This window comes from Diceros bicornis, chromosome X, assembly GCF_020826845.1.
Source record: "Diceros bicornis minor isolate mBicDic1 chromosome X, mDicBic1.mat.cur, whole genome shotgun sequence".
NCBI lineage: Eukaryota > Metazoa > Chordata > Mammalia > Perissodactyla > Rhinocerotidae > Diceros > Diceros bicornis.
In genome coordinates this window covers 100702372-100720993 of record NC_080781.1, presented here as the reverse complement: position 1 = coordinate 100720993, position 18622 = coordinate 100702372, and the positions used below count along the sequence as shown (strand labels likewise).

Here is an 18622-nt window from a genome sequence, read left to right as displayed (position 1 = left end):
TGGCTAGTGGCTACCATACTAAAACAGCGTAGATATAAAACCTGTACATCATCACAAAAACTTCTACTAGACGGTGATGCTCTAGCGCATGAAAAGCATGTAATTTCCCCACAATCATAGAGGTATAGCCCAAAGAGCTCTGACATGAATTAGTAGTGCATTATCTGAGGTTTGCATTTACACATAACTTCATCTTCAGCAATAATGAGAAGTATGTTGTAGTGGCTAAGTGCTAGGGCTTCGGGGTAGAGTAGTCTTGAATTTCAATTTTAGCTCCAACTGTTACTAAATTGTGTGACCTTAGGCATGTTACTTTGCTTCTCTGTGCCTGTATTCTCATTTTTTTAAAAGGTGGGGATGATAGTACCTACCTCATAGGATTGTTGTGAAGGATTAAATAAGTCCAATATCTGACACATGTGAACTATAAATGTTAGTTATTCTTAGCATCATTCTTTAAGTCTTGAAGATGAACTTGGCTTGTTTTGGACCTAGAATCTAAGTGACCAGAAGAAAAGGCAACAGGGAACATTCAATCATGTGAGCAGCAAGGGAGTCAGTTCCTAACAAGGCCCCCCTTTGACTCTTGATAGATAAACAGAGACCACATTGTTCCTCTATAACTTGGGGCCAGCGACAAAAGAAAAGAGACCTTCTCCCTTAGAGATCTATTTGCCTTGCAGCTTTCAAAAAGTCAAGGAGTACCTTACCCTTGGCCTCAAGGGACTCAGAATTGAAAGTTAACCGCCATGTCATATCAAATAAAATAAAAGCATCACACACTGTCTATTAAAGCAGTTTACCCAAATAAGTCACTCAGTAGGAGAGGCACTTGGAGTTGTTTTTCCAGCTGTTTCTAGCAAGCAAATCCAATTCCTTGATGTAGTATTATGGTGAAATGTTACTATACCCAATCCTTTGTGAATACCACACAACAGGCCTACTGTACCTTTGTAACCAACTGGATAAATATTTATTGAACATCTACTACATACAGGACGTTTTTGTTCTACACCAGCCATTGGCAAACTACATCTGGAGGGCCAAATTAAGTCCACTTCTTGTTTTTTGAATAGTAAGCAAGGTAAGAATGATTTTTACATTTTTAAACTGTTGGAAGAACTGCCCTCAACCACTATTATCAAACACTGAATGGCTATAGAAATTAGCTTTTGCTGCAGGCTTGATAATGTTTCTTAATTAATTCGACCTAAAATTACAAGGCAAAACAGCACTTACATGTGAAACATACTATAGGAAAGTTATATCGACAACTAACATTGTTTGGATCAGAAGTAATGTCCACACGCTTTATACACTTCTCATGCTGTCACAAGTCAAAACAACAAAATCACAATGAGATACCACTTCACACACACTACAATGACTATAATAAAAAGATACATATTAACAGGTGTTGGTAAAGATGTGGAGAAATTCGTACCCTCGCACATTTCTGGTGGGAGGGAAAATGGTGCAGACACTCTGAGTCTGACAGTTCCTCACAAAGTTAAACATATAGTTACCATAGGCCCAGCAATTCCACACCTAGATATGTACCAAGAAAATCGAAACATATGTCTGTACAGAAATTTGTACACGAATGTTTATAGCACATTACTCCACAAAAAGTGGAAACCATCCAAATGCCCATAAACTGAAGAATGGATAAATAAAATGTGATATAGCCATACAATGGAATATTATTCAGCCATAAAAAGGAATGAAGTACTGATACATACTAAAATTAAGATAAACTGCAAAAATATTATGCTAAGTGAAAGAAGCCAGACACAAAAGACCACATATTGTATCATTCTATATATATGAAAGCCCAGAAAATGAAAATCCATAGAGACAGAAAATAGATTAGTGGTTGCATAGGACTGGGAGTGGAAACAGGGAGTGACTGAAAATGGGTGTGAGGTTTCTTTCTGGGGTGATGGAAACATTTTAAATAAGATTGTGGTGATGGTAACACAATTCTAAAATACAGTAATAATCATGAAATTGTCCACTTTTAAAAAGTGTAAAACATCAAAAGCATGGTCCATAAAAGAAAAGATGATAAATTTAACCTCATCAAAATTCAAAACTTTTGCACTTCAAAAGACACCATTAAGAAAATGAAAAGACAAGCAACAGACTGGGGGAAAATATCCACATATCATATATCTGCCAGGGACTCATATCCAGAATATATAAAAAATTCTTACAGCTCAACAATAAAAAGACAATAACTCGATTTAAAAATGGAAAAAAATATACGAACAGACACTTCACTGAAGAAGAGTTACAAATGGCTAATAAGCACACAAAAAGATGCTCATCATCAGTTACTAAGGAAATACAGATTATAACCACAATGAAATATCATTTCACATCCATTTAGAACGGCTATAATAAAAAGACAGACAATAACAAATGTTGGCAAGGATGTGAAGAAACAGAAACCCTCATACATTCCTGGTGGAAATGCAAAATAGTGCTGCTGCTTTTGAAAATGTTTGCAGTTTCTTAAAAAATTAAACATAAATTTGCCATATAATCAGTAATTCCACCCTTAGGTATCTGCCAAAGAGAAATGAAAACATGTGTCCACATGAAGACTTGCACACAAATGTTCTTAGCAGCATTATTCCTAATAGCCAAAAATTGGAAACAACCTACACATCTATCAACTAGTGAGTAGACAGACAAAACGTTATATCTGTAAAATGGAATACTATTTGGTAACAAAAAGTAATGAAGTGCTGATACATGCTACAATATGGATGAACCTCAAAAATATTATGCTAAGTGAAAGAAGCCAGGCACAAAAGACCACATGTTGTATGATTTCATTTATATGAAATGTCCAGGATAGGCAAATTTATACAGACAGAAAGTAGATTAGTGGTTACTTGGGGCTGGGAGTGGGAACAAGGATTAACAGTAAAGGAGCATGAGGGATCTTATTGGGGGAGTGAAAATGTTCTAAAACTGATCACGGTGATGGCTGCACCACTCAGTCAAGTTACTAAAAATCATTTAATTATACACTTGAAACGGGTGAATTTTATGATGTGTAAAATATATCTCAATAAAGCTGTTAAAAATAGTAAAAGAGAGGCTGGCCCGGTGGCATAATGGTTAAGTTCACGCACTCCACTTCAGCGGCCCAGGGTTTGTGGGTTCAGATCCCAGGCGCAGACCTAGGCACCGCTTAACAAGCCATGCTGTGGCAGGCGTCCCACATGTAAAGTAGAGGAAGATGGGCACCGATGTTCGCCCAGGGCCAATCTTCCTCAGCAAAAAGAGGAGGATTGGCAACAAATGTTAGCTCAGGGCTAATCTTCCTCACCAAAAAAAATATATAGTAAAAGTACAGTAGGGGAAATTGGGTGAGGTGTACACAAGAACTCTGCACTATCTTTGCAAATTTTATATAAATGTGAAGCTATTCTGAAATAAAAGATACATTTAAGTAAAAACCAACAAGAATATGTTTATGGACTGATGTCAGTATTTGGCAGTACCTATCTATGTGAAAAGACATTTACAGAGATGAAATAGGAAAAATCTCATTACAGATCAGCCTTAACAGATGAACATTTGGAACGATTTTGATGATAGGGAACACTGACTGTGAGCCCCAATTAAACAAAATGTTATCCCCCAGAAAACAATTCCATTATTCTCATTAGTAGTCCTGTATTACAAAAAAATTACTCAATTATTATTTTTTTGAATTTCATCACAAAACATTTGTGGAAATTTGTTTTCTCTCTTATTATATAAGTATCTTCAAATTATCCTCGATTTTGTCTTTTGACCCACAAAGCCTAAAATATTCACTATCTGGCTCTTTACAGAAAGTTTGCCAAGCCCTGTTCTACACCATAAGATGGTAAATATAAACGTGATCAGTCTCTTTCTTGAGCGTATTCTTATCATTACCTAGTTTAAGCATAATGCCCTTCCGGATATGCCCTGTAAAGGATAAGCCTTGCATCTCTTCTGCTATGGCACTATTTGGGATTTCCATAAATAGAAACACTATTAGCTTAATAGTTCTAGCAAAGCCTCGATGTCACTGTTATTATTGTGATAAAAAGGGCCAGCCCCATACCACAGTATCAAGATGACCCTCATCAAGTTGTGATGTCACCAGGCTATGGACTCGCTGAGGTCTCTTAGATATCAAGTGGCTCCTATGGCATCACACCCTGCCTTTGGCATCACCCTGGCACATCACCTTACTTTGATGTCATATGCTGTACTGCTGCTACAGAATTCTGCCCTGATGCCATTCCACCGAGATGTCAGAATAATTAACTTTTACTTCTTTCCACTCCTTTAGCGGCGGCAGGGAGGGGGAGGGTAGCCACAGCCACCGGTACGAGCTCAGGAGGTAGTACTCAGCTCCTACCGTTGTCCCTTCCGCCTGTCACTGCAGGTCAGGGCCCCTGTGGGACAGGACTTTTAGGCTCCCATAACTCTCTTGCCGTGACCCCGCACCCGTTTCGCGTAGCCGACTCAATGCCACAACAGCGACCACCCACCCCGGTTCCACACGAAGCCGCTCCCTGTACCTGACTCCATTCTCCAGCTGTCATCCTGGGCCAATTCCACCGGCCACTTGACTACGGCGGCCGCAAGGGACCCTGGAACTTGTAGTTCCGCGCTGCTAGGGGCAGAGTCGGTGAGAGCTGCAAAGGCGCCTCCCCGCCTGGAACTGCGCTCAAACTGCAACTCCCAGAGGCGCCCTGCGATGGGAAAAGAAGCAAAGGAACGAGGAAGATCAGTAATTGGTGGAGCTCCACAGGCTCTTTTGATTGGCAGTCGGAGCCCGCGACGGGAGGCGGCCGTTGGTCGTGCTTCACGGAGAGCCTGGGAAAGCGAAATGGAGGGGTGTGTGTCTAACCTAATGGTCTGCAACCTGGCCTACAGCGGGAAGCTGGAGGAGTTGAAGGACAGCATCCTGGCCGATAAATCCCTGGCTACCAGAACTGACCAGGTAAAGCGGCGCTGGAGCCTCTCCGCAGGCGGCGGCGGCGGCGGCGACGGAGCCCAACGTGGCGGCCGGGCCCGGCCCAAGCGGAGGCCGGCTGCGCGAGGGCCAGATCCCCGCCCCCGCCGCCTCATCCTTTCCCCGGGGTCACCTCAGGACTCCGAATTGGGCGGCAGGAGCTAGGCCCACAAACCTCAAATATTTTTTTTGGCCCAGTACTTAGCTCGTCGGATTTTGGATATTTCTAGAACGTTTACCGCGTTTCTCCGAAATGCCCAGTCTTTGAGATATCCGTGAGAAGGAACACTGTTTTGTTTTTTTTTTTAATGAGTTTCTTTACATTTACTGGTGATTTTATTCAGTGAAACACATGTAACTGAACGCCTCCTCTGTGCCAGGCGGTTTGCTAGGAGCTGGGGTTACAGTGGAATGAAAGGAAGCCGACGTTAATAAAGTAATCCCAAATCATGGGTCCGATTACAAATTGTGGTAAATTCTCGGGAGAGGAGTTTACGTGGTGCGCTCAGGACATATAACAGGAGGACCTGATTTAATCTCCCTTGGAAAAGCTGAACGTTGTGGTGACTGAAAAGGCTGTGCAAGCGAAGGAAGGTTGCTTAGACCTTGAAGGATGAGTGGAATTTCCCTGGGGGACGAAGGGGCGTTCTAGGCAGAGGTGGAACAGAAGTGAATGGACTTTGGAAAGTGTTTGTTTCTGCCCTCCTGCTCAAAAGACCCTCATGCTTTCACCCTGAGCTTCTAGGAAGATTCACAATGCCTTCAATAAGCCAACAAATATTTATAGATTGCATCCTATTTGACAGCCACCGTGCTAAGCACTAGCGTGACAGTGTCAGATACCAATTTCCATTTTGTGTTTTTTGGGAAGAGAATTATAAATCAGGAGACTGTTTTTTTCTGGAACTTTCCTGTATTGCTCTACCTGAAAAGGGCTTTACCCTTATCTAGTTTACCTTCATTACGGTGTGGTAATATTTAAGACATTAAATTTAATTTAATATTAAATTAAGATTTCATTATATTTCTAACCATTCTTCATGAAGTTAATGGCATAAAAAAGTCTCACGATCAAGAGACTTAAGAATCATAACCAAATGCAATTTATGGACCCTGTTTGGATCCTGATTTAAACAAGCCAACTGCAAAAAGACATTTGGGGGACAGTGGGGAAATCTGAATATAGAATGGGTATTAGATGTTATGAAGGAGTTAGTGTTAATTGTAATAGGTGTAATAATGGTCTCATAGCTATGTAATAAAGTATGTTTATTGTTTAGATACTGAAGTATTTGGGGATGAAAAGTCATGATATTTAGGATTTATTTTTAACAAACCTCAGCAAGGAGAAAAACTAGATGAAGCAAATATGGCAAAATATGTATGAAACCTAGGTGATAGGCATATGGGTTTCTATTATATTCCCTCTATCTTTATGTGTGTTTGAAAATTTTGGTAATATAAAATACCATTTTCTTTTACGTAGGGCTAAGAAATACAGCAGTCACTGCAAAAAAGGATTCTCTTTGAGAAACATGACTAACTCTTCCTGCCTTTTTATTTTTTTAAAAAGTAATTTTATTGCTTTCTAATTCTATGTGTGGCGTATTTTTAAATGATTGTATAGATAATCTCAGCTAGTTTTATGAACATTTCTTATCCATAGATGCATTTGTTCTTTCCAGAGCACCTAGAAATTTCAGTCAGACAGATAGAGGTTTGTGTCCCAACTTCACCATTTACTAGCTGTGTGACCTTGGACAAGTTGCTTACCCTGAGGAATCTTAGTTTCTGCATCTGTCAAGTGGGGCTAATATCCACTGTATAGGATTGTAGGGATTAAATGAGATGATGCATGTAAAACTCCTAGCATAGTACCTGACATAAAAGTGCATAAATAATGTAATAGTAAACAGCCGAAGCTCTATTTCTGCCAAAGCATTGAAATCAGTTTCTTTCTCTGCTGCTTTCATGGCTGTATTCTCCAAATTACTTACATTCATCAATATATTCCCCCCATGTTACTAAAACCTTGGTCTCTCTTATCCTAGTACGTAATGTGGTTTAAGGTTACCTACCTGAGGATCCAGTGCTCTCCATTTCTTGTTTCCAGACTTTAGGTTTGCTGGCCCCACTATTAATTTTTTCTGCTTTCTTGCCTTAGTTCTTCTATTTCTCTTCAAGGATGTTGATCTTCCTGCTTCTCTGTTTCCCATATAGGACAGCAGAACTGCATTGCATTGGGCATGCTCAGCCGGACATACAGAAATTGTTGAATTCTTGCTGCAACTTGGAGTGCCGGTGAATGATAAAGATGATGTGAGTACTAGAGTTGATAAATTCCCAGTTATCTTTAGACTCCAGACTGGTGTTTACTGAAGCCTGAGTATTAAGCTCACAAACAAAATTGTAACCTTTGTGACTAGGAAGTTACAGCATGACCCTGGTGACCAAGCACAGGACTAGTGGTTGCATTATTTTAGAATGTTAGTTTTGCCACTCATACCCTGTAATTTAAGGTAAACATGCAGATCAAGGCTTATTACAGTGACCCCTGAGAGACTACAAACTCTTTTTCTTATGTTGGAAATTTTTTTTGGTGAATATTGCCTAAATAATGAGGGCCCAGATATCTTTTTTTGTTATATAGAAATTTATTGTAATGGTATTGGTTATATTAGAATAAGACTTGTGAAGAATAAGGATGGAAACTTTTTGTAGGCAAAGATTCCTGTTCAAGAATGCTCACTGAAGTAATATTTATAAGAGCAAAGAAATAAAAACAGTTTAATGGAGGGGCCAGCCCCATGGCCTAGTGGTTAAGTTTGGTTTGTTCTGCTTCAGTGGCCTGGGTTCAGTTCCTGGGCGTGGACCTACACCACTCATCGGCAGCCATGCTGTGGCAGTGACCCACATACAAAATAGAAGATTGGCACAGATGTTGGCTCAGGGCAAATCTTCCTCAAACAAAAAGAGGAAGATTGGCAACAGATGTTAGCTAAGGGCAAACCTTCCTCAGCAAAAAAAAAAAAAAAAAAAAAAAAAAACGTTTAATGGAGGAACAGTTGGATATACTAGGTATATACATAATACATATGGTAAAATAATGTGCAACCAAAAAAGTTATGATTCCAAAGAATGACAGAGAAAATTTCTCACAACAAAATGATAAGTGGAAATTGTGGAAAATGCAACTCACGGAGCTTTATACCCTGTGATCCCAATTTGAAAACACATTAGAATTAGACATACATCATTATCAGTGTTATGAGATTGTGGGTGGTTTTTCTTTTCTTTTGTGTACATCTGCTTTCCAAATTCTCTGCAGTGCTTAATGAGGGGGGAAAAAGAATGTTATTTTTTTTTAAACCATTCACACACAGCTCTTTGTAAACCCTGCCTGAATGTTAGCGTTAATCCCTGTGCCTTTCCTCCTGCTTTTTGTACTGCCCACCTCTTTTACAGGCAGGTTGGTCTCCTCTTCATATTGCTGCTTCTGCTGGCCGGGATGAGATTGTAAAAGCCCTTCTGGGCAAAGGTGCTCAAGTGAATGCTGTCAATCAAAATGGCTGTACTCCCCTACATTATGCAGCTTCCAAAAACAGACATGAGGTAGGGTTCCACTCCTAGGCTACTTGTTTTGAGTTCTAAACCTGTAGGCAAACACGAATAGATCTCTGCATTGTTTCCTTCTCTGTCTTTCCAGATCGCTGTCATGTTACTGGAAGGCGGGGCTAATCCAGATGCTAAGGACCATTATGAGGCTACAGCAATGCACCGGGCGGCAGCCAAGGGTAACTTGAAGATGATTCATATCCTTCTGTACTACAAAGCATCCACAAACATCCAAGACACTGAGGGTAACACTCCTCTGTAAGTGACAAGTAGCAATCATTTGTATTCTACCTGACATTAGCCCTCTTGCACTAATTCTTACACATTGTTTCTTTTTTTATTCTGCTTATAAATCTAATATGTGTTTATGGCAAAAAAAATTTGAAAGTGCATGAAAGTACAAAGATAAAAATTAAAATTGCCTATCATCTTGCGGCTCAGAAATAACCACTGCTAACATTTTTATGTATTTCCTCCCAGGCTTTCTTATGCAAACATGCACATTTTACATATTTTTCTTTGTAAAATGGGGATCATACTGTGTATGTAGCTTTATATCTTGTTCTTTTCACCTCATTGTATATTGTGAGCATTTTCCAATGTTATTAAATATTTTTAAGACATTTTTGAATGGCTATATACAATTCTATTTTGTGGATGTGCCATAATTTAATCATTTTTCTATTACTGTATGTTTAAACTTTTTTGAGTTTTCCACTATTATAAATGGAAATAAATATAATAATATAAATAAATAATAAATATAATATAAATAAATATAAAGTGGAAATAAAATGCTACACTGACTAACTTTATACAAAAATATTTGGCCATATTGCTGTTTACTACCTTAGTATAGACTCCTAGAAGTAGAATTGCTGGGTCAACAAATACACACATTTTAAGACTATTGCTATATATTGCCAGATTGCTTCCAGAGGAGTTGTATCATTGTACCCTCCACAGCAGTTTGAGAGTGCCTATTACCCCCTCGCCAACACTGAAACTATCCTTTTGTTATATGAAAATGATATTTCATAGTTGTAATTTACATTTTTTATTATCAGTGAAGTTAAACATTTTTTAATGCCTACAACTAATTACATTTCTTCTCTAAACTAACTTTTTATGTCCCTCTCTCTGTTTAATTTTGGGAAATTAATTTATTTTTACTGATTTTTTAAATACCCTTGACTTGACATAGTAAAAATATTAACCTTCTGCCGTGTTAGTTGAAAACATTTTTCCCAGTTTGTCTTTTCATGTTGTTCATGATTTTTTTTTGAATAACAGTTTTCAACTTCTACATAATCAAACTTGTTAATCCTCCCTCGTGACTAGAAAGACCTTGCTCACCCTGAAATTAGTTAAATATTCACCTGTATTTTATTGTAGATTTTTTTTTTTAACATTGCATTGGTTTTGGTTGCGAGTTATTGTTGTTTTTCGTTTAACTCAAATCCATCTGGAATTGATTTATGTGTGTGACCTGAAGCCATCCTATACCTTGATATTTTTTCTACAGTACTTGGCCAGTTTTCTTCCTTATTGAGTGGTGACTTTTTTGAACCAGAAATTCTCTGAGTCTTCTTTTTAGTCCAAAGTGAGATTCAACATTTTTGAAGTATTGTTTTCTTAATTCTTAGTTTTAGAAATCATTTCTGTAGTTCTGAGTGACTCTGTTTAGAAAGACTTGCATATTCTAGCTCTTGTCTCCATAACAAGAAAGGCAGGGTGGCCTGGAGGAAATCTAGGAGTCAGGCAGTATAGGGTCCTGGGAAGAGCCTAGGATTTAGGAACAGCTAGATGCTGTTGACCCAATCCAAACTCCGCCACTTACCAACTATGTTAAATACTTCTATTAAGTAACTTGGAGAAGTTGCTTAGCCTTCCTGAGTCTTAATTTCCTCATCTGTAAGATGAGGATAATAATTCCTTCCTCACTAGATTGTTGTGAGGCTTAAATAAAATAACATGTCAAGTGCCTGATATCCTGCCTGGTAACCTCTTAAGTGCCTAACAAGGTTTCCCCCTCAGTTACTGCTCAGCCATGTCATCATAGGCAAAGACTTTAATCTGTTACAATTTTGAACTGTAAAATGGTGATGATAATACCTTACTAACTTACGAGGTGGATATAAGGATCAAATGAGATAAAATCTTTTGAACTGCTTTTCCAAAATTTAAATCACACAAATTGCCATTAGTGGATTATGAATTGGAGCTTTTCTAAATTCTAGCCCTGAATTATTGCATGTATTTGGTGTAAACTACTTCTAATCTCCATAAAATAACGGAGTTGTTCCTTAGGCTGGTATTTAGATCGCTTCTTCTATTGTAGTAGAGAATTATGATTTATGATCTGGTATTATAAGCCTATTCCACTGAATTTTAACTTAAAAAATGTTCCCCATGCAAATTGATTTTCCTTTCCTGATGAAATAACTTTCCGATATTACAATACCTAATAATATGCAGTTTAGACTACCTCAGCAAATCCTAACCATTACATAGAAGTGGTAGTAATTAATCAGTCTTGGTGTCCTCAATTTCAGACACTTAGCCTGTGATGAGGAGAGAGTGGAAGAAGCAAAACTGCTGGTGTCCCAGGGAGCGAGTATTTACATTGAGAATAAAGAAGAAAAGACACCCCTGCAAGTGGCCAAAGGTGGTCTGGGTTTAATACTCAAGAGAATGGTGGAAGGTTAAGCAGCTTGGATTTATTCTTACTTTGTAAGTTTTGTGGTTGTCCCCAGTGTCCTGGAAACTAATGTACTTGTGCACAAGACATCATCTATGAATGATGAAGTTGTTTCATCTTCAAAGTATTATAAACATGTTGAATATTGTTCCTGTTAAGTATTTGTTCTAAGCCTACGACTTGCTTCCCAGGCATTGAATAACTGTTGAGATTGTTCTATTGTTGTATATTATTCTACATTGAATTGTGGTTAATTTTGAGTAAATGATTCTGTGGCTGTTGTGAGTCTTCAGCACCCTCCCATGCACCTTCTGTCTCCCTCTGGGGCAGAACAGCCCCAGGAGCACCAGGCCAATTGTTCTGCCAAATGTTTCTAGGTGGATTCTAGAATGTTTCTCCGTACAGTTGAAACACATCCTGACTCGTTTTTCAAGCTCACTCAGAGGCCCATGCCAAATATTTCTGTTTTTTCAACAATTTATGTTTGTTATAGGAGGAATACTTATATATTTCAGAGGACCAAATTTTCAGTTGGAGGGCATGCTATCCAAGTTTGGCATTCATAAACACGAAAATAATGAAAAATAGCCCATGTACCCATGTATCTTTTTAATGAGCTATTTCTCTCCAGAATGTACTGTTTTTAAAAAGGAAGTTTTAAAGTACCTATATTAAGTCATCCTGTATTGAAAAGAATGTCAAGCTTGTTAACATGATATGTAACAAAAATGTATTTCAATTTGTATCTCAAAAATTAAAAAAGTAAAACGTTGAGAGAATCTTCCAATTTTTCTTTCAAATCAAACACCCGCTTAAGCCTTAAAATCCTTCATAAAGGCATCTCTCAGTTTTTGGTAGCTCTAAAGTCAATAAAATTAGTGAAGCTTGAACTGCAGCTCAAATCTGTAAAAATGGTAATCTTCTGAATTGCTAATTAAATGTGGAGCAAAAGAAAATTAAGTGTAAACTTGATGTCAATTTAAGGAAACATCTTAAACGATTACTAGTCATAAAATCTAATGAACCTCAAGTGAATCTTCAAATTATTTCTTTAGTTTGAATTTTGTGCTGCAAATATTGCTTGAAATAAGTGATCCAAGGGAGCCCACACATTTCCATTGATTTGGGGTCAGAGACTTAATGACCAGTGGCTAAAATGAGTTTTGTAAACACAAACTGTGTTGTTGGTATGCAAACCCTTTTTACATAAATATTTTGAGTGCTAATCTTTACAAAAATTAATCAGAGAAGCATCTTCTTGTGGAACTAAACTTTGTTATTGAGTGCCAGGGAGTCAAGTTGTGTCTAATAGGGCCTGTTAGGACTGAAGTTTATTGTCTGAGTTAATAGGCTTTGTGAGTGTAAAAGAAAACTCATCTTAGCTCTTTAATAAGCAACATGGATGGAACCAAGCCTCAGGTAATTTGTAGGCTATTGACATTTTAAATGAAGTGGCTTGTTAGCAACATTTAAATCACTGATTTGTATAAACTAAGGATGTTAATGGCCTCGGATATTGAGCAGATTGTTACCTATTCCCCATAGGAAACCCAATAGAGATGAAGCTGATTCAAGGTCAGCAGGTTTTACAGTTACTTCCAAAATGAACTCAAGAAAGAGGACAACTTTAATTGCAAAGCTTAACTGAGAATATAAGATGAAAGAAATAAGTAAATGGGAACAGTGGAAAAATTTATATTCTTAAGTATCTATTGGAGGGAACCCACGATTTCAGTGGTGTTCTGTGAGATTCAAGGTAAATCTGCATTTTATTATATGGCCCCAGTGTTTTGATTTCCCACTTTCTCAACTATACCAACTACAGTGAATTCATTACATGGCTGTGTCTGCTGCTTTCTCTTTCCATATCCTGTTACACTATCAAACCCCCAAATCAGTCTGTCAGCAAGTTTGGTATAGTGTGGGAGCTCTTTACTTGGGGGTCTATGGCTCCAGCTTTACAGTCCTATTGACTGCCTAAAATTGAATGCAGAAATTTGCATGTGCATTTTTCTAGGAAGAGGGTTCTGTAGCTTTCATCAGATTCTCAAAGGGATCTGTGACTTCCCAAAAGATTAAGAATCCCTAGTCGAGAGAAAAAAGGATACTGAATCAATTATCAGGAGACGTGGCTTCTGCAGCAGTATATTCTACCACACTTTATAATTTATAAATTTTTAAATCCATTCTCCACTGTAGCCTTTAGGAAGGCAGAAATCATCTCCGTTTTACAGAGGAGAAAACACCCAGAGCTAGAGAAATTGCCAACACTAAAATCGAGCCTTCCTGGATCTGATCCATTTTCTTTCTGCCTCTACTCAAAAACAGTGGACCAAATGGAAGGTACTGTGGCATTTGGATAATAACCCATTAGTTTTAACACCCTCCAACCCCCATGCTTTTCTTTACATTGGGGCTTTTTTTTTTTTTTTTGGTTTCCTGAGGCCTTCCTTATCATCTCTGAATTCTTTGTTTTTAAACCAAAGCTTCAAAGACAAGTGGGATTATTGAGTCTTTATTGATTGGTTTGGACCTTTTATGAGACCCTCTAACCTGTTTTCTAGCACGTAGACATTGTAAAAAGAACCTTTTATTACTAAAACTTGGGTTTGTTTCATTGAAATTAGTAGTTTGGTGCAGTTGAAAGAGCATTACACTGGGAATCAGAGAACTTGGGATCTTGTCTTGACTTTGTATAGTCTCAGGCAGATTATTTTACCCCTCTTCAGTCAGGGATTCTCCTCTGGGGATTGGGTGAGATATATAGGAATGACCCAGCTTTTTAAAACTACATTTATGTCTTCCTGTCTCCCTCCCCAAGAATGTAATTCTGCATCATCTCCCACCTCCACGCCATCATTGTCAGGAATGAGCCATTATGTGTTATTACCCTCAGGTGTACTGAGACTGAAACGGGTTGAGTACTGTTGATCTCAAAGCTCCCTTCTTGCTCTTCTAGCTCTTCTTACTGAAGGTTCATCAAACCTGTTACAGGCCAGTGTAAAAGCTGCAAATATTAACTTCTCGGCATACAGTATTGGGGGCAAAGGTCACCTGGTACTCTAAAGGACATAGGATATATCTATATAGGTGGTTTCTTAGCTATTGGTCAGGAATTACTATGTTTTTGTCCCTCTGCATCACAGATCACTATAATTTGGAGGCCCTCCCCAGTGCAGTACAAATTCCCACTTTCCTCCCCTGTAGTCAACACACTACTGTTGATAACATGCAAGAACCTGTCATAATTAGCAAAGCTGTATATTCCGTGAGGACGAGCTAGCTCTGATTCTGTTCACCATTATATCACAGCCACAGCATCTGGTTCATAGTAACCATTCAATAAATGTTTAGTGGATGACTAAATAAATAGATGAATTAGATGAATTTGGGGACAATAACCTACAGCCAAAAAGCTGTTCTGTTGATTTTAGCATGTCCTAGCTGCTAAATACAGAAACAAAGAGATAAGAGAAGTTTCTGGAAATCTTTTTGGATAGTAAGAAGTGAATGGTTAAGAAGCCCCAAGGCTGGTTTGGGATTTGGTTAGGACCACTCACTTAAATTTTAACTATGGCAAAATAAATCAGGTAGTACCCTCTCTGAATGAGAATTATGCTGAAAGAATTTGGTTGAAGTTTAATCAGAATATTTGGGTAATGACTATTCTGTTATTTATTTTCTGATCCACTGATGAAGAAGCAGAAAAAAGCTTTGTTTGTGCCCTTATCAGAAAGCTCTTTAACGTATGACCCCATTTTTCTGCCCAAGTAAGATTTAGAGAACAAAATTGTAATGATTCCATATTTTATAGAGTCTCAGGATTCATCACAAACATAAATATATGGTGTATTATGGATGTACTAATAGAAGATTAAGGAGACTGGGGTGAAAGGTACACTGACCCAGAGTGGCCTTATGAGTGTGGAATAGATGGTAACTCACATAGTTTGATTTGAGAGGGGCCAAGAAGGCTATTTTTTCCAGAAATATCTGCCCTCTGGATTGATCCAGTGCTTGAAATTCCACTGTTTAGACTCTTTGGATTAAGGAATTATCTGTGATCAAGGGTCCCCTGTTAAAAGGTGAATACTTTTAAGAGAGCTAACTCATTATTAACCTGATTGACATGAGTAGGTGATGAAAGATCATGTTTGCTGGATAAGAACAGGTCACGGAAGAGCTACCTTTTGAAAGGGTGGCAAGGATAGAGATAGGGCCTGAGTAATGAATCCTGCCTGAGGGTTGCAGACCTGAGTGGGTCACTGAGCTAGTAGGCACATGAGAATCCTGGGTGTTAGGACAATAAGGCGCCAGAAGGCTAGCAAAGGCACTGAAAGGAGAGATCCAAAAATACTTCAGATTATCCTCATCTCCTTCCCAACCTTGCCCAGCTAGAGTTTCTGCATGGGCAGCGAGTACTCTATAGTTGTAAATCCAGACCTTTCCTTCCATTCCTGTCAAATTCATTATGTTGATTTCAAGTCAGCTTCCAGGCTATCAAGATCAGTTTGAGTCATGATTCTGTCACACAGCATAGTAACCATTCCCCGCCAGGAGCAAGACATCCACAGATTTATTAAGTGTGACTTCTGTGTTTTTATCTAAGTCACTGGTTCTTAATCTTGGATTCAAGGGGGTCTGTAATTTATCTAAAAGTGTACAACACACTTTGTGGATATAAGCATTTTTCTGTGGAGAGGGGTCCAGAGTTTTCAGCAGATTCTCAAGGTGATCCATGACCTCAAAAAAGGTTAAAAACCACTGATCCAACTTTTCATCACTCTTTTGAACAGAACAGTGCTAAGAAGGACAGAGCTCTATAAGACCGCCACGAAGACCTTCCTTCCTGCTCAGCACTGATCCATCGGAAATTTGGGGTGTAGTTGTTGAGTCTCTTTTTTGTGATTTGCCTCTATCATAAAAGTAGAAGAGAAAAGTGAATTCCAGCTACTTTGGCATTCTGGTAATTGAGATTTTTCTCACTGTTGGTGTTTACTTTTTAACCTCTAAATATTAGGTCATTCTTCATCATTTTTCTTCTTGGACCCATTAGACACCACATATCATATTATATTTAGTCAGAATTGAATTATAGATGCTTCAGAAATCCCCACAATTGGCTGAAAATTAATACATCCAAGAAAATCCATAAGTAAAAGCTTGCTATCTCTTCTTTCCATGGCTCTGGACGAATGTAATGTTAATTTCAATTTGAATCTATCAGTTTGGGTATGATCTATATAGAAAGGGCTTCACAGTTTAAGAAAATCCTCTACATGAAAATCTGGATGTGATAAGTTAGAGATTCATTACTTCATTTAAAAAGGATTCAGGTACATGTGTGTGGTGATGGGTTGTAATTAGTATTTTGGTGGTGAGCATGATGTAATCTATGCAGAAATAGAAGTACAATGATGTACACCTGAAATTTTTACAATTTCATAAACCAATGTTACTGCAATAAACAAAAATTAAAACTGAAAAAAAAAAGGATTCACCTTAGAAGGAAGTCAGACACAAAAAAGTACATACTGCATGATCCCTTTTATATGAAGGTCAAGAAAAGTCAGTCAAATGGAAAACAAATCAGTGGTTGCCTAGGTCCAGGGTGATGGTGGGAGTGCACAAGGGGGCATAGGGAACATTTTGGGATGATGGAAATGCTCCATTTAGATTGTTGTGGTGGTTTTAGGGGTATATACATCTCTGAAAACTCATCAAATTGTACACTTGAAATAGATGCAATTTATTGTATATAATTTATTGTATATGTCAATAAAGTTGTTAATAAAAAATTTACCTAGGAGTCATTAAGATTTTATTAAGTATTATTTATTGAACCTTAAAATAAGATTTAAAATCTGATCGATTACACAAATGAAAAAGTCTACCTGTAAATTTTTTCAAGGTGGGATGTGGGTGAAATATGATCAATGGAAAACCTTTTTAACAAGTGAAGAAGAGGTGATTTCAATGTGATTTAGTTAATATTTAGCATTTATACAAGAATGATATCTCTTTATTAATATGGAATATACCAACAGTAAAACAGATTTAATTATTCAGATTATCTAAAATAGATCTTCAGTGTTCTTTTAGAACAGTTTCCTAGTCTGGCCCTTCCGAAGCAAGTGGCATCAGACACAGTGATAACAGAATAGCTCAGTCAAAGCTAAATTGTACATCACCTATCATACCAACATTTTGTATTCACTGAAGGAAAATTGTATTTGGAATTGTTTGCCTGTACATTATTTTGCACTTAAAAATGGGTTATTTTTAAAATTTGCTATGCTCAGATATTGAGTAGCAGGGTGGCTCCTTGGGAAATCGGACGTGATAAGTGAAGCATTCATTTGAAAACCTAGTTTTAAATGCTATGTACCAATTAATATGTATCCTTTACACAATCTCCTCTGGAATTTTTGAGGAATTTCTTTCTAATCTATGAGATAATGCTGATGAATTCTTTTCTTAGTGGTCAATGTGAAACTGAAGAGGGAAGCCTGACAACTAATCCTAGAAATAATATTGAATCCAATTAATGCCACCTTGTCATGTGTGCATGTGGAATGTAACAAAGAGTAGCTAAAAATAGAGAAATAAGATTTTCTGAAATACGACACAGGTGTTGTAAAACACTTACAACTGAGTGAGAAATCACATGCCTTGTCATTAGTTATGCTTACATGTTAGTAAAATTGTAAGTACTCTATACTGGTAATTCAGGAACTCTTGCATTTATTTAGTAGTTATCTTGACCTTTTTATTTTGGATGGTTGGTAGGAGCACCTTGTTAGAAGAGGGTTGGTAAGAATGGAGGGAGGTGGTGGGAGACTGGTTAGGTCAAGTGAATTCCAAACGCCAGTAATGGGTTCCTCAGTGATGACTACTGTACTTATGTTACCAGCCTATTGCTTATTCCCTCTTTTTTCCTCGTCACACAAGGGCTCAACTACAATCTCGGGCTCTGGCTCCATTTTTGGCTCTGGCTCGGGCTCTGGCTCCAGCTCAATCTCAAGCTCAGGCACCGGGACAAGCTCAGGTCCTGGGGTGGGCTCCAGGGGAGGCTCTGAGACAGGCTCAGGCTCAGGGATAGGCTCATGATCTGCCCCCAGGACGGTATCATCGTCAGTCTCATGGGCGGAAGGTGGCAGAGTTGCTTCTAGTTGGATCGTGTCTTCATTTGGCATTACTTCACCCTCTGTGCTTTGTTTGATCATTGTCATTGGTCTGCAGGAAGAAGGCCCAGGGAAGAACAAGTTAGGGTTTGACATTTCACATGGAGCCAT

At 38.1% G+C, this 18622-nt stretch overlaps 3 protein-coding genes across 5 annotated transcripts in view; 1 reads left to right on the top strand and 2 right to left on the bottom strand.

Moving 5' to 3' along the window:
* Positions 1–4645, bottom strand: part of ATG4A (autophagy related 4A cysteine peptidase) — a 52148-nt gene extending 47503 nt beyond the window's left edge. For both annotated transcript variants that reach the window (XM_058536483.1, XM_058536484.1), the window contains exon 1: positions 4575–4645. In XM_058536483.1, coding sequence (XP_058392466.1) covers positions 4575–4584 — 10 coding nt within the window. In that variant the 5' untranslated portion in view covers positions 4585–4645. The remainder of the gene's footprint in view (positions 1–4574) is intronic.
* A 206-nt stretch (positions 4646–4851) lies between these two features.
* Positions 4852–11612, top strand: PSMD10 (proteasome 26S subunit, non-ATPase 10). 2 transcript variants are annotated; one of them, XM_058536487.1, is made up of 5 exons: positions 4852–4999; positions 7232–7330; positions 8477–8623; positions 8718–8884; positions 11182–11612. In XM_058536487.1, the coding sequence occupies exons 1-5, from the start codon at positions 4886–4888 to the stop codon at positions 11333–11335; spliced, it is 681 nt and encodes a 226-aa protein (XP_058392470.1). In that variant the 5' UTR covers positions 4852–4885; the 3' UTR covers positions 11336–11612. The 2 variants fall into 2 exon arrangements, with proteins under 2 accessions (XP_058392470.1, XP_058392471.1); XM_058536488.1 differs by having other exon boundaries at positions 8718–8805; positions 11182–11242.
* Positions 11613–17150: 5538 nt separating this feature from the next.
* The window catches only part of VSIG1 (V-set and immunoglobulin domain containing 1), a 34931-nt gene continuing 33459 nt past the window's right edge, over positions 17151–18622 (bottom strand). Inside the window, exon 7 of the mRNA XM_058536485.1 lies at positions 17151–18563. Within this exon, the coding sequence (XP_058392468.1) occupies positions 18242–18563 (322 nt within the window). The 3' untranslated portion in view covers positions 17151–18241. The remainder of the gene's footprint in view (positions 18564–18622) is intronic.